Source organism: Schistocerca gregaria, chromosome 2, assembly GCF_023897955.1.
Source record: "Schistocerca gregaria isolate iqSchGreg1 chromosome 2, iqSchGreg1.2, whole genome shotgun sequence".
Taxonomy (NCBI): Eukaryota; Metazoa; Arthropoda; class Insecta; order Orthoptera; family Acrididae; genus Schistocerca; species Schistocerca gregaria.
This window is the reverse complement of record NC_064921.1, coordinates 477,411,065-477,426,404: the sequence shown is the minus strand read 5'-3', so window position 1 is coordinate 477,426,404 and position 15,340 is coordinate 477,411,065. Positions and strand designations below refer to the sequence as shown.

At 41.2% G+C, this 15,340-nt stretch overlaps 1 protein-coding gene across 5 annotated transcripts in view; it reads right to left on the bottom strand.

The window, feature by feature from the left end:
* The window catches only part of LOC126326927 (trypsin-1-like), a 195,427-nt gene that overhangs the window by 27,383 nt on the left and 152,704 nt on the right, over positions 1–15,340 (bottom strand). For 3 of the 5 annotated variants that reach the window (XM_049995810.1, XM_049995813.1, XM_049995814.1), the window contains exons 3-4: positions 11,479–11,618; positions 5,737–5,828 (exon numbers count right to left, since the gene is read on the bottom strand). In XM_049995810.1, coding sequence (XP_049851767.1) covers positions 5,737–5,828; positions 11,479–11,618 — 232 coding nt within the window. The remainder of the gene's footprint in view (positions 1–5,736; positions 5,829–11,478; positions 11,619–15,340) is intronic. The other 2 variants (XM_049995812.1, XM_049995811.1) reach the window with 1 other exon arrangement.

Here is a 15,340-nt window from a genome sequence, read left to right as displayed (position 1 = left end):
GTTTTCTTTCTACTACACCATCTACGCACAATGAGTAGAATTTTGTTATTTGGTCTCCTTTCTGATGCTGCGATTTTAATGAAGATCATTGTACATCTACAATGAAAAAATTACATTTAAATCTATTTGAGATGGTCTGAGTATGATTATGTGCTGATTATCAAATAGCTACAGGCATCAGTTCCAGTCAGTATACAGACGCAAGACTGCTGGAGTCCCATGAAACGTCTTCCAGCTTAACTTTAATGTTTAATTGATAACAGAGCGTTGAAGATTAAGATTCTTTTGCAGCTATTAAGTCGATGAATGAGCTTCTTGTTTCACAAATTAAACATTTTAAGATATTACAGTTAGCCAGTGGAGTGTATCTAACCACCCTGGACGGCCAGTTTTGTGGAATGGTGTAGATAGCGGATACGGAAAGACCTAGGAATACTTGTGTATGAAGTTTGTCGATGGTATGTTTAATGGAACGTTTCGTCGGCGTTACAGTAATCTAGCTCGATGCCCTGTCACTGACGCTTTGCATTTGAGGTGTTGAGTTTTAAAACAAGCCACGTCACAATGTCGATCATACTGATCTACACATGCCATCCGGTTATCAGTATCAAACTCTACCGTGTCCTGAAAAGTAATCTCGCGTATTTTAACCTCTTGGTGTAGTATAAGGCTTTGAATATTGGGGTGAGTTTCAAATCCTTAGTTGTGAGTGCTGAATGTGTTGACAGCCAACATGGTGAGTGCGGGAACTGCTACACAACGTAGCCCAGACGAAGGGAGAACGAACTTCGACAACCATATCCTAAAGACACGCAAAACCTAGGCTTGTGTGCACACAAATGCATTGCCAACTGACAATTCTGTGGCAGCAGCAAAGGTGGTTGACGTTCAAAAACGGTTGGTGAAGCACTTTGGTGCATAATAGGCAAATGATACTCGTGTGCAGTACTATAAACGTGTGACTGAAAACAACAAAGTGATTCAAAATGTTAACACAGGATGACGAAATGTGTGAACAAAGATCTGCAGAAGAGAATCATAACATTATTTTTGAGTTTCAAATCTTAGTCCAAATAAAATACACAAAAATCTTGGGAACAATGGCTTCAGATCTTCCAATATACTGGATACTTATAGACACCATGAATGACAATTAATTCACCAAATTTGAACACCACTCTCACTGCCTTGTGTCTAAGCTATAACAGCAGTAATATAATAGTATATAAATTAGAACATAAATTTCATGGTTTTTTTTCTCTTTTTTAGAAAATTGTTAAGAAAGTCAGTTGACGGATACTGCAACTCATCCCCTCATTTGTGCTAAGTGGTCAATTTCACATTTTCTGCCTCTTTGTCGTTATTTGTTTCGTCCTATTTTATCACTGACTTCCGATAGTTGAACATTATCTGCTCCTCTTTTTTTTTAAGTTATTAGCCATCGAGTGAGGTGGCCCAGTGGTATTAGAGCGGTGATTGAAATCTCCGTCCAGTCATTCAGAATTAGGTTTTCGCTGATTGCCGTAAACTAATTTCTCTAAAATACCCTGATGTATCCATTGAAAGGATGCGGGCAATTTTTTCTTCATTTTCCCCATTCCGAGCTTGTGCTCCCCCTGTAATGTTTTGGCTGTCGACGGGTTGTGAAAACGCTATCTCCCATCCATCCTTCGATAATAAGTAGGAATACCATAGTTACAGATGTCCGTTTTTCCTATCTCAAAGTCAGCATCCCTGAATGAACATAGACGACGCAGTTCGATTCCCGGTGTAAAGAGCTGTTTGAAGAGTAGGAAGCAAGTCAAGGAAAGCTATTTCCAAAAGATGACATTGAAGGCTGGAAGAAGAATGTGAGGAGCGCATGTCCCACCAACACTGCAGTCTCTAGGTGTATTAAGGCAGAAGCCATCAGCCGACATCGTATGGTGATCTGGATCTGGTCGTATGGTTACCCTATTTCTGCGTGAAGGTTAGGATTAAAGCATCGTTTTATGTGATCCATTAGGACGTCGGAGGATCGCAACAGCAAAACACCTCCGCCAAAATTTTGACTAGGAACCTATGTTTCCAATGATGATCGATTTTCTATGTGGAATCGAAAGACACCGAATCATTTCTATATACGTTGGCAATGTACACATAATATATCAACACAAAACGTTATCTTTGCATTCCCTGGAGACTGGGAGGTACACGTCACACTTCAATGTAATTCTTAGCAAATAACACCCTGGTGTCGAAAGCGATGTACAGAATTCCTAACTGCAATAGCAGCGATTCTGCGTGACATGGGTTCGACAGAAGCTAGGCAGGTTTGCTGAGGCACGTAGCACCCTCACGTCGCGATATACCCGTAAATTTCAGAGCGGTGGTTCATGACCACGGGACTGGCGGCCTATAACTCGCAGGTGTATTCCAGCCGGTTAAAATCAGGCGAATTTGGTGGTCAAGTCATCGACATGAGTTCACTGTCATACTCCTCAAATCATTCCTACGCAATTCGGGCCCTGTGGTAGGGATGATTATATGATGAGAGGTAACGTCGCCCTCGGAGAAGCCATCAAATATTAATTTCACGTCGCCCACAGCTGTCATGGAGCCTTCTATTACTACTAAAAGTCTCTTAGAAGCCCAGGTGAGTGACCGCTGTAGCATATTACTGCCCCTTCACCAACTTACCACCGTGTCGCAGTACATGTTTTGTTTGAGCACCCGTTCGTCTGGATAACAGTGACTATGGACACAACGTTCGACGTGATGTAGGTGATTCATCAAACTAGCTAACGCATTTCCATTGATCCACAGTCCACTCTCGACGATCAAGTGTCCACTGCAATCGTAACTGGCGGTGTCATTCAATTAGCACAGAAAGACTTAGCGGTCACCTGCTGCGGAGTACAATCTTCAACAAAGTGTTCCGAAACACACGTACCTGCTACAGCATTGTACTCTTTTGTGAGATTTGAAACCTGTTTTGGTTTACAGAGCGAGCAAGACTCCGATCTCTACATTCTGTGATGAGGCGTGGGCATCCAACACCTTTTCTGTTACTACTGGTTCCGCCGTCTTTCAACCACTTTCCATAGATTCTCACGCTAGTCGCCCGTGTACAGTTGACCAGCTTCGTCGTTTCCGGTATGTTCGTTCCGAGACACTGGGCCATAACAATTTTCCCTTTGTCAAACTCGCTTACTTCAGTGCATCTCTCCATTTGCGACCAGTATCTTCGCTAGAATGACGCCCCTTTCGTCTCTGCTCCGCTTACGTCCTTTCCTTACCTCAACACGTTCCCTATAAGGCCAGCAGGCGACATTCAAACTGTCGATCAGCGGCCGCGTCGTCAGACAAACGTAACAGTTCCTGGGTCGTGTGACTCTGATGTCGTCATACACTTTTCTGGCTGTCGGTATGAAATCAAACGCAAGAGAGGTAAGACTTCGATATCGGTGCATTTAATCACGTCCAGGACGTAGATGATCGATGTTTGGAACAGTGTACCTCTGAGATCTAGCAGGCACTCTGCTTTTCACTTTCCACCATGCCAAGTGTGTACTATGAGTATTCATTCGGTGGAAAACCACAACCGCCAGGGTGTACTTCTTTCACTAAAAGAGACCAGCGACAACTGGCACGGAGTTAGAAGCAGTTAGACGGCCACAGTGCGACAGATCACACGCCAAGTCAGTGCTGGTTGTACATGAAAAACCGGTGAGCAGCCCTACACCACCTCATGGTGGTTAAAGACACTTATCATACCAGTTGCATACTATTTTTTAAGTTGTAAGTGAATCACAGACTGATTGCCATAGTATCGTTGCGGATCAAAAACCACACACAGAGACCAAAGATAAGCATGCTACGCTCATATTTTTAATCTCTCACATCCTGTGAGAATTTTCAAGGCTTTATAATGAACAGATTAATTTTGTCAACAGTATACATGGTTTTATATTTAATACATTTTGACAAAACTGTACTTTTTAGAAACTGAGAATTAGGTCACAAGAATGTAGTACTAGATTACTGGTTATTCAAATCTAATTCAATTTTACAAAAGAAAATTGTAGAATGTGAAAGTTTACATCATTAATAACATCTGAAACAAATTATTTTATGAAAAAGAAAATAGTTATTTCAAAGTAGAGTATGTCGAGTTTAATACAAATAACTTTTACCTGTGTAAAAATTTTAGATACCTGTAACAAATATTTTATAGATATCTTAATTTTATCATATTTCGTTAAATATAATGTTTCACTAAAACTGTACTATTATAAACAGGTCCTGATGACTAAATAACGAATAAAAAATTCAATGTGAAAATTCTTAATAAAATTTTGGAAATTTCTAGATCACACTAATTACTCATTATATATTTAACAGACAGTTTGAAAGACACATATATTGTTATTTGGATCATTAGTTCCTCCTCTTTTTTGGTTACTCCCATTATTTCAAATTAAATTATGTGATGACATACCTTTAACACTAAATGATAAATAAAAGTGTCATATTTTACTATAACTCACACGAAGTGCATTTATAGGTTACAACAAATGCTATATGAAATGTAAACTTATATATGGTGATAGTATCTAATAATTCAGACGTATGTTAGTACCAAGAAATTCTACAAACATTGATCTCAACTACTACACGGATACATATTTGCTGCTTGACAACGTAAGGAAAATTTCCACCAAGGCACAAAGAAGATACAAATTTAGTTCCTGATTTTCCCCACATCACTGAACTGGTTTCGACAAAAAATTCTAAACACTTCGAACTTTCTAAACATTCTGCATGACAAGCACAGTATTACACTCACAAACAAACTTGATACTCGGCGCGGGGGCTGGTGGAACCCACCGTAAAGTCATTCCCTATTTACAATCGCTCCCATCAGCATCTCGCCGAGTGTCAACTTTGTTTGCTCGAAAATTACTTAAAAAAAAAGGAAAAAAGACAAGGGTTTCACAGCAAAACCAATCCTGAAAAGAGGGTAGAAACTGAAACCTGATGCAACTGATTTAATAAGGAATTTTTTGCCAAAGTGATCAGCAGTTTAGAGATTTACCAGTTACAAAAGATTTTAGAAGCACAGGGAAAAGTAGTACGGAAGAAAACCGTTGATTTCAGGTAATTTCGTCCGAAAGGTATTTATATTTTAAGAATGAATGTCCGGAAACTGAAACAGGTTTTCCTACATTGCGTTAGCGTGGGTGCAAGTATAAACCAATGAAGACTCGAAGTTTTTTTAAAAAAAGTCGGCTGAACTCATGAATCCAGGTACCCATTGGTATATGCCTGCGGCAGGGAAAGGGTGCTTGCAAAACCACAAAAGACGATGCATCCGACTTCAGTCATATGGAGGAAATGTCATCGAGTAAAAGTAGTATGTCAAAACAGTGGTTCACTGCAAGGCATGGAGATGTTAATGTGACCATCGTGGTCACCTGATTTCAATCTCACTGAGTACATGTGCTACTTGACAGCAAAGTATGTGCAGCTTGTAGGCAGATCCAACAAATCTTGAACTAACGCGCTGATTGAGAAGTTCCTCAGTCTTTCAAGGGCTTGACTTGTTCCCTATCATCAGAGCGAAGTGGGGTGCTACATGCAACTAGACTCATGAGTGTAATTTTTAGAAATACATAGTGACCCAGTTAAACACTTAGGTGAAAGTAGATGTTTTGTGTCATCGATGTTTTTCTCAGTAGTAGATAGTGTACTCACTGGGCAAGGTACGGGTAGATGAACGCCTCAGAGACTCCCACGACCTGCTCAGTACCCTCGTCCACAGTCAGGTCATACTCGCCGGCCACCACCTGCAACAAACGTTCCGCACACCCGTGTCAAATTAATTTCATTCGAAGCACTGTGCAGAATGTGCAACAGCAGTTGAATGTACACTGAAACCAGTATGTGATTTCAATGATGACTAGTTGCTAAATACACGAAATGGACAAAATCCTCAACGCAATAGGGCAAACAGTAAGCAGAATACTCACATTCAAATCATGTACACCGAAACATGCGGATTATTGCGTGTCCCCGTCACTCTCACTTTCAGTCAAGCTGTATTAAAACATCCTTACAAGGTTCAAAAATGGCTCTAAGCACTATGGGACTTAACATCTACGGTCATCAGTCCCCTAGAACTTAGAACTACTTAAACCTAACTAACCTAAGGACAGCACACAACACCCAGTCATTACGAGGCAGAGAAAATCCCTGACCCCGCCAGGAATCGAACTCGGGAACCCGTCCTTACAAGGAACGGCACTGAAAATAAGAGTGGCGAAATGCAGAAGATGGCTATGTTAAATGCTCAAGTTATAGGAGGAAACATGTAAGATAATATTAAAAAAATAAGTACTTCAAACAGACCATGGATTGGATAAAACACGTAGAAGTCTGCTGTATCATGCTCACCCGAAGGAAAGTAACCATATTATCGTATAGGGCTATCAAATGGACAGTGCTACAAAAGTTTGTGTTTCACTATAATTTATTTGAATTTAGTACTCGTCAGAAAATTTTAAATTTTTCCCCCAAATCTCCGTTTTTTTTCTGTTCAGATGTACCTAATAATGCAACTTTAGCTTGCAAAACTGGTTGTACTAACAAAGGATTTTTCAACATCTGCTGCTGTTTTACATGTGTTGTCTGTTCTTTCAGACATGTCCGAAAGGACAGATACCATTTTGATCTGGCAGCTCCTATGAATCAAGACACAAAGGAATTAAAGGCATTAGTTGCCAGTGGGCAACGACATATATAAATGGGGCAAGTTGAAAATTTGTGTTGTACCGCGATTCAAATCCATTTCTCCTGTTTACCAGGCAGATGCACTGACTGCTACGTCATGCAGACTACCCTAGCATGCCTCCTGTCAGACGCAGATTCTCAGCTCATATCACACATACTACTGATGTCGTCTGGGCCTGACCGGAGGCATGCTAGGGTAGACCACACAGTCTGCATGACGTAGAAGTCAGTACATCTACATAGTAAGCAGGAGACATGGATTTGAATCCCAGTACAGCACAAATTTTCCACTTGCCCCATTTATATAAGTCAGTGCTCACAGGCAGCTAATGCCTTTAATTCCTTTGTGTCCTGCTGCGGATTTGTTTAGCAGGAATGCATTCTAGAAGCTGTGGTTGACCACAATGTGTTACATGGAGGATGTGCTGCGCTCAGAGTAGTTCTCTTCTGGAGGTAACTTAATTATTAGAAGAGGCATTCATACAATAAAGAGTAATATACTGCCAAACACCTGTAAGTAACATTCATACAGCAACTTACTGGCATGTAGACGTTCCGGGACACAGAGTTTTAACGAAGACGTAATGAGTAGCGAAGAGCACAGTTCTTCGCAACTGGTTTCATGCTATACAAGTTATCTCACTCTGAAAACCTTCCTCACCGTCCTGCTTCCAAACACAAGAAACATCGTACTGGTTCTGCGCTTGACATGTAAGCACCCGGTTTTTCTTATCTAAAAATTATATAACCCATCTCGTATCAGTACAGATGCAACTTCGAGAACTGACATTGTTATGAAATAAATAAGGGTCGGCCATCATCACAGAAGTTATCTTTTAGAAACTGCCTTGTCTGTAACGAACCAGGATTATTTTTGCAACTAGTGATAATACTAGCGCAAATTTTATAAATCTTAATTTGAAATTGCCGGCCGAAGTGACCGTGCGGTTCCAGGCGCTGCAGTCTGGAACCGCGAGACTGCTACGGTCGCAGGTTCGAATCCTGACTCGGACATGGATGTGTGTGGTGTCCTTAGGTTAGTTAGGTTTAAATAGTTCTAAGTTCTATGGGACTAATGACCTCAGAAGTTGAGTCCCATAGTGCTCAGAGCCATTTGAACCATTAATTTGAAATTATTGTCCATGTTTCCAACTGTCTTCCGAGAGGACAAGAAATTCTTTATATAATTATTGTTACAATGGATTAATGTGAGCATTGATATGTACCGCTATGCTCGACCCTAATTCTTTTAAATGCTTTAGTTTACAAATATAAACAATGTTTGGCCATAACCAGATCATTTAATCTCTCTGGAAGAATTTCTGTACTTCGGCATACACTTATTACAAGGATAACTAAACTCTTTAACCAGTCTCCACCACAACTTTTGGGTTACGTAGCCGCTACAAATAATTTTTAAAAAATCTCTTCACTAAAATTTCATGAGTCATTTCATTATTAAATTTCATGTCATAAGGCGTAGAGCATTTTTGACAGGTTGTACTCAACGTCAATGTAGATGGCGTTAATATAAATTTCTTTGGAAACGGGAAGATTAGGAATTTATATAATACTATAACGAGGCAAATTAAGCCAAGTCGAAGGTATCTTTCAGCTGTCGCTTTATACGAATGGAGCAGATGCCTTGCTAAATACAGCATCACTCTCAATGAAGCTAGGTTTGCCATCATCCAGTGAAACAACACATGTTCAACTACCGGATGGTACTACTTACGGTTCGCCTTCGCCAAATGAAACAAAATCTGTCAGTGAAACAAATTTTCCTAGTTTTTATCGTTTCATCGGTATATTTTTCTCTGACGATACTACTCGAAACAGTACGTCACACATGTAGCCCAACGCTAAGACCATTGCGGAACAAGACTGGTGCACTGTCAGAAGACAGTCGAGGTTCCGGATTTCCGGCCGAGGCAGTTCTGTCGCGGTCTGGTTGACAGGTGGGCAACAGTGCAGAAGTGGAATGGCATTCTTATGGGTGAAACGCTAAATTGCACATAGATTCACAGTGAAATTCTGTTTGTATCTGGACTAAATGCTATGTCGCGTACAGCCACAGTGAGCTAAAGCCAGCCGGCAGGAGTGGCCGAGCGGTTCTAGGCGCTTCAGTCTGTAACCGCGAGACCACTAGGGTAGCAGGTTCGAATCCTGCCTCTGGCATGGATGCGTGTGATGTACTTAGTTAGGTTTAAGTAGTTCTAAGTTCTAGGGGTCCGATGACCTCAGATGTCAAGTCCCATAGTGCTCAGAGCCATTTGAACCATTTTTGAGCTAAAGCCAACAACTTCAGCAAGGACGCGCAGTCGTGTGTGATGCTCGTCGAGAAGAAAGGCCACCGGTGTCGACCACAGCCGACACTGTCCAGGTAATCGAAGAACTGAATCGCAACAGTCACAGATTTTCGAAGGATGACGATGTTCACATAGAAATTCTCCAGTGGCTCCGTGAGCAAGGCGCGTATCTCTACTGTCGAGGAACTGAACGGTTGGTAGAGCGCGCCGACCGTAGTTTACAGAGACTTCGTGAATAACTTAAAAATTAATATCAAATATTTGCGTTACTTTGAAGTGCGGTGCATTATTCGATAAAAGAAACTTAATTCCTAAATAATGTCTAACTTACTTTTTGAAATCTCCTCGTAACTGTAAAGAATATCTATATAGATAGTCTAACAATGGAAAATCCAGGACGGTATGTAACAATACTATGAAAAGCAAAGTATCCACTCACTAAACACACAAACACGCACACACGCACGCACACACACACACACACACACACACACACACACACACACACACACACACACACGAGTCGTGCGTGTGAGTTTCGTTTGTGTGTGTGTGTGTGTGTGTGTGTGTGTGTGTGTGTGAGTGTGTGTGTGCCTACCTCTATTGTTGACGAAGGCCCAAAAGGCCGTAATCTTAATTTGTGACAGTGCTTTAGTTGTGCCGATCTGCGAGTCAGCATCTCCGCTATATAAATATCGTAACAGAGAAAACGGGAAGAACAGCAATAGACTGAATTAAACAACTTTACGGACCAAGAGGATGGAAACTAGAATAACGGAACAAAAAAATTTAATGCAAATTGAACATCTACCAAGGAAAACCAACAATGAGGAGTGAGGAATTTATCAACTGCGAATGTTTGGCGAACACTATCAGTGTGAGTATTCGCCTTAAAACCAAGAAAGCCCTCTCGACGGCCTCGCGCTGAAATCGGGAATTGGGAATTATTGAGATTCAGGGACGGCACTGGGTAGAAGAATAAAGCAAAGTGCCATACCTTCAATACAGGAACTGAAAGGGTGGTTGGCGGGCAAATTATTCATTAACCTGACCAAACACTCCATAAAATTATAAGAAAATCATATGAATATTAAGAAACTCCGGATAGACGCATTTAGGATTCTGACGCCGACAGTTCCGTACAAACTTAATTATGTACATAAGTACTTCATCCATCCTGGGAATGCAGAATCTTTATGATTTTGCCTGTTAGCGATATCGGTACTGACAAGATATCAGTACCGGAAATTCCAAGACTTTGGAGGATCATAAAAAAAATTCTTCTCGTGTAACATAATTACAAATTAAGAATTTTCGAATTTTTTCTTTGCTTGATGCATCTACCCGTTCCTGAGAACAACGCTCGTAACAAAGGGTCAGACAGGCTGTCGGATAAAATTATAAAAAAATTATTTCTGTGGTCTCACATAATCAGATATTGACAGTTCTCGGATTTTTTTCCTTCAATTGTACTGTGAAACCTTGCTTCTTGACAAATCTCACGATTCTAGGTCAACAGAAAGTTTTTATATGTTTTGATGAGTAAGTTTTCGAGTATCTAAATACGTGGATAAATGGACGTCTCTTTTGACTGCTTTGTCTTACAAGCTTAAATTTATTACACCGTCAAGAGGGCAATTACTTTAGTATGTGACATAAGTTTCAAATCCATACGTCTGCCTGTTCCTGAGAAAACACATTCTCAACAGTCGGACTGACAGACAGATGGACATCAGAGTGATCCTATAAGGGTTCCGTTTTACCGGTTGGCGCACGGAACACTAAAAACAAATGGAAAATGGAAATGATGTCCCATGCGCCTTGACAGAGCGTAGGGGAACGATGCGGAGACCCACGCCGCCCTACTAGATAAGGTTCTTGTGGAGGTGGTTTGCCGTTGCCTTCCTCCAACCGTAATGGGGATGAATGATGATGAAGACGACACAACAACCGCCAATCAACTCGGAGCAGGTGAAAATCCCTAACCCCGCCGGGAATCGAACCCGGGACACTAGAAACAAATAATATAACCAAATAATACAACGCGAACTGTTCAGATGCCTAAGAGAAGTTTTCTTATTAATTAACAGCCAGGTCCTTGTTTATTAAAGAAGAGTACATTTTTGTTTACTCTTTTCCCTTTTATTTTCGTATGTATCTCTTTTATAATTATTGTTTGAGAACAGCATATGTAGACGGAATTCGTAGAATTTGGCCTAACCGAATTGCGTACGTCGTACCAGGAACGACTTGGTACTGAACTTTTCTACATCCAGAACCTATTGCATTCCGTATCACATTCTCAGCTGTTATCAAGAAAGGAGGCGGTGATGTACACTATTAGGAGGGAAGCGCGTAGTCTCCCAAGCCATGAGTTTGTTTCTTGCCCCATACTTACAACGTAATCAGAGACATTCAGGTTGATAACGCAATGTGCAGCTGTGAGAATCCACTCTTCTGTCAGGATGGAGCCCCCGCAGAAATGCTGGAACCCGGACTCGTCCGGTGTCTTCAGGGATACCACGTACGGAAACTGACCTGTTGAAGGAGAATACTCACATACTACTTCCATATTTAGTAAGAATGAAAAGATGAGGATGCACAACGTCGACCACGTACGCTTAATGTTAAAAAATCGTATTAATTGTGCATCGTCATTTATGAAGAGTAAGTGGAATATTCGATTAAGCAGTCAGTTGAAAGTTTAGACCTGAACGTGTGATTCAGTTTCAGTCTTCCGGGAATACTGAGCTGTGTCATTCAAGAACACCGAGCATTCAGCATCCTCTTTTCGCCCAATTACGTTACTAATTCGATTCCAGAAACGTCCCGGTGAAGAATAAAACACAGAGAAACGCATCAAGGCTTCTGTCCCATTTGGTTGTGAAACAACACTCACCACACCACATTTTCTTTTAACTCGATTACAACGAAATATTCCGACGAAATTAATTGATAGATCACATCGCCACGTTCACATGAAAGTGTGTTGCTCGTGTCGACTGACAGAACGTGAGACAGTTTGCCAACCAGGCGCTGAGAGGCCACCGAAGGAAAATTCCACAGTATTTATGTTATGTTTTGATCTGGCCTTCAGCTAAATAATACATTCAGCCACTTTATTTATATACACTACTGGCCATTAAAATTGCTACACCACGAAGATGACGTGCTACAGACGCGAAATTTAACCGACAGGAAGCACATGCTGTGATATGCAAATGATTAGTTTTTCAGAGCATTCGCACAAGGTTGGCGCCGGTAGCGACTCCTACAATGTACTGACATGAGGAAAATTTCCACCCGATTTCTCATAAACAAACAGCAGTTGATCGGCGTTGTCTGGTGAAACGTTGTTGTGATGCCTCGTGTAAGGAGGAGAAATGCATACCATCACGTTTCCGACTTTGATAAAGGTCTGATTGTAGCCTATCGCGATTGCGGTTTATCGTATCGCGACACTGCTGCTCGCGTTCGTCGAGATCCAATGACTGTTAGCAGAATATGGAAGCGGTGTGTTCAGGAGGGTAATAAAGAACGCCGTCCTGGATCCCAACGGACTCGTACCACTAGCAGTCAAGATGACAGGCATCTTATCCGCATGGCTGTAACTGATCGTGCAGCCACGTCTCGATCGTCAATAGATGGGGACGTTTGCAAGACAACAACCATATGCACGAACAGTTCGACTACATTTGCAAAAGCATGGACTATCAGCTCAGAGACAATGGCTACGATTACCCTTGACGCTGCATCACAGACAGGAGCGCCTGCGATGGTGTACTCAACGATGAGCCTGGGTGAACGAATGGCAAAACGTCCATTTTTCGGATGAATCCACGTTCTGTTCACAGCATCATGATGGTCGCATCCGTGTTTGGCGACATCGCGGTAAACGCACATTGGAAGCGTGTATTCGTCATCGCCATACTGGCGTATCACCAGGCGTGATGGTATGGGGTGCCATTGGTTACACGTCTCGGTCACCTCTTGTTCGCACTGACGGCACTTTGAACAGTGGACGTTATATTTCTGATGTGTTACGACCGGGTGGCTCTACCCTTAATTCGATCCCTGCGAAACCCTACATTTCAGGAGGATAATGCACAACCATATGTTGCAGGTCCTGTACGGGCCTTTCTGGATACAGAAAATGTTCGACTGCTGCCCTGGCGAGCACATTCTCCAGATCTCTCACCAATTGAAAAGTCTATTCAATGATGGTCGAGCAACTGGCTCGTCACAATACGCCAGATGAACTGTGGTATCGTGTTGAAGCTGCATGGGCAGCTGTACCTGCAGACGCCATCCAAGCTCTGTTTGACTCAATTCCCAGGCGTATCAAGGCCGTTATTACGGTCAGAGGTGGTTGTTCTGGGTACTGATTTCTCAGGATCTATGCACTCAAATTGCGTGAAAATGTAATCACATGTCAGTTCTAGTATAATATATTTGTCCAATGAAAACCCGTTTGTCATCTGCATTTCTTCTTGTTGTAGCAATTTAAAGTGCCAGTAGTGTACGTACATTAATATATGCCATTGTGAAACTATGGCACATTTGGCACAAAATTAAGGAAACAAAAACACAATATAAAATTATGTCTTAGGCGTATATGATTCTACCTAACATACACATCTTCCTTTTAAAAATTCGTTATAGTCTACTACAACAAAGGTAATCGCAACCAAAGTCCCTTCATGTGTTGCAAGAGTACAGTAACTTCCATAAACATGTCAGTGGTGCGTGGTAACGCATTGGATCTCCGAAGACCAGGCGGCCAAGGTCTCCGATAACGTCAGAATCTCACGAGTAGAGCTCCGACAAGGGCGGTTGTCACTACAAAAATTCAACTCACTTCTTGCCCCATTACCATGGTCCACTGGGAAGAGTGGGTGCAATCTCAGCGACGTGTCTCATTTTAATCTGTTGTGACAGTTGTGATAGGTGGTCCACTTCATCCTGGAATGAATCACAATGCTGTAAAGGAAGTCGCCTGCTGGAATTTCATAATTTCTAGTGTTCTACAAAGCAGATAGTTATTAGTCTTATTATTTAAAAAATTGCCTTATAGTAATGCAGGACGTGAAGCTAAGAGGTCTAAAATTGTTTCTGCGAATACATTTTTTACATAAGTTTCAATCCTTCTAAGACAACAGAGCTCAGCTGTCGTTGCCGATGTTTCGGCAGAGAGTTTAGCCCGTCAACACTTCTTTCATTAACGAATGCTCGTCCACTGCCTTCAGCAGGTTTTGAGTTAGCCATATAAATACATGTAGCTTTCAGTTACCCTGGCAAACAATAATTTTCTTTTCATCTCCTTTGGTAACCATTCTAATGTATTCTGACGTCGAGTGCAGAGATGATGTGTGGAAGCATTGTTTGAAATGAGTTTATAGTTTTTGAAACAGCATTCTGTTTGTAAACTTCGTCTACTCAAAGTACAGTGTGCTAACAAAATAAGTTTCTTAAGGAGGCAGTATCGTTCAACAAAACATCTAGCAGAATGATCCCGTATCGTTTGTGGAATCAGTTATTTGAAACAGTTTCATTAAAAACTTAGAGGGCTCGTATCTACCTCGTACTTGAAGTTGTATCTCAATGTTTTCCACTAGAAGAGTCTTGGTTAAGCTGGTCTCGTGACTTATGTACAGATTCGTAATGCTTATTTTGACAAACATCAAGTGCTATATCACTGATGTCTGGAGTCGAACCAAAACACGTGAAGCCGTCATCCATATACGGACGTACCAAAATGCAATACAAAGTAACCCCAAGTCTAGGGTCCAAGCCTCATGATGAACCAGAAACATTGCGTAGCATGTTAATTGCTCTCTCACATTTCTATGTCGCATATGTGTGTAATCGGCAACACATCCAAGGAAATTTTCCACTGTCTTAAAAGGGAAAAGAAACTCTCTTAAGATCATTTTTAATGGTTCAGTTAGTTGATGTTTCGTAAACATACAGGCAGAAGAAATGTCAAGCGATATTGTGATTGATTTAGCACTGAACCAGTCGTTAAAGATGAACGTTGTGGCCCTCATACTCTGTCATGAAAGAAGAACGAGGAAAACGTTTGGTCAGTAAGAGTTCAAATCTCAACATCAATCATACGTTGAGAATAAGTAGTTGCTTAAAACCTTCGTTTCGATATTATATTAAAAGAAAAACTAAAATATGATACAGGGAGCATAGGTCGCGTTTCATAACCTAGTAACAATCACACGTGAATAACACAAATCGGAAAATGTATCGAC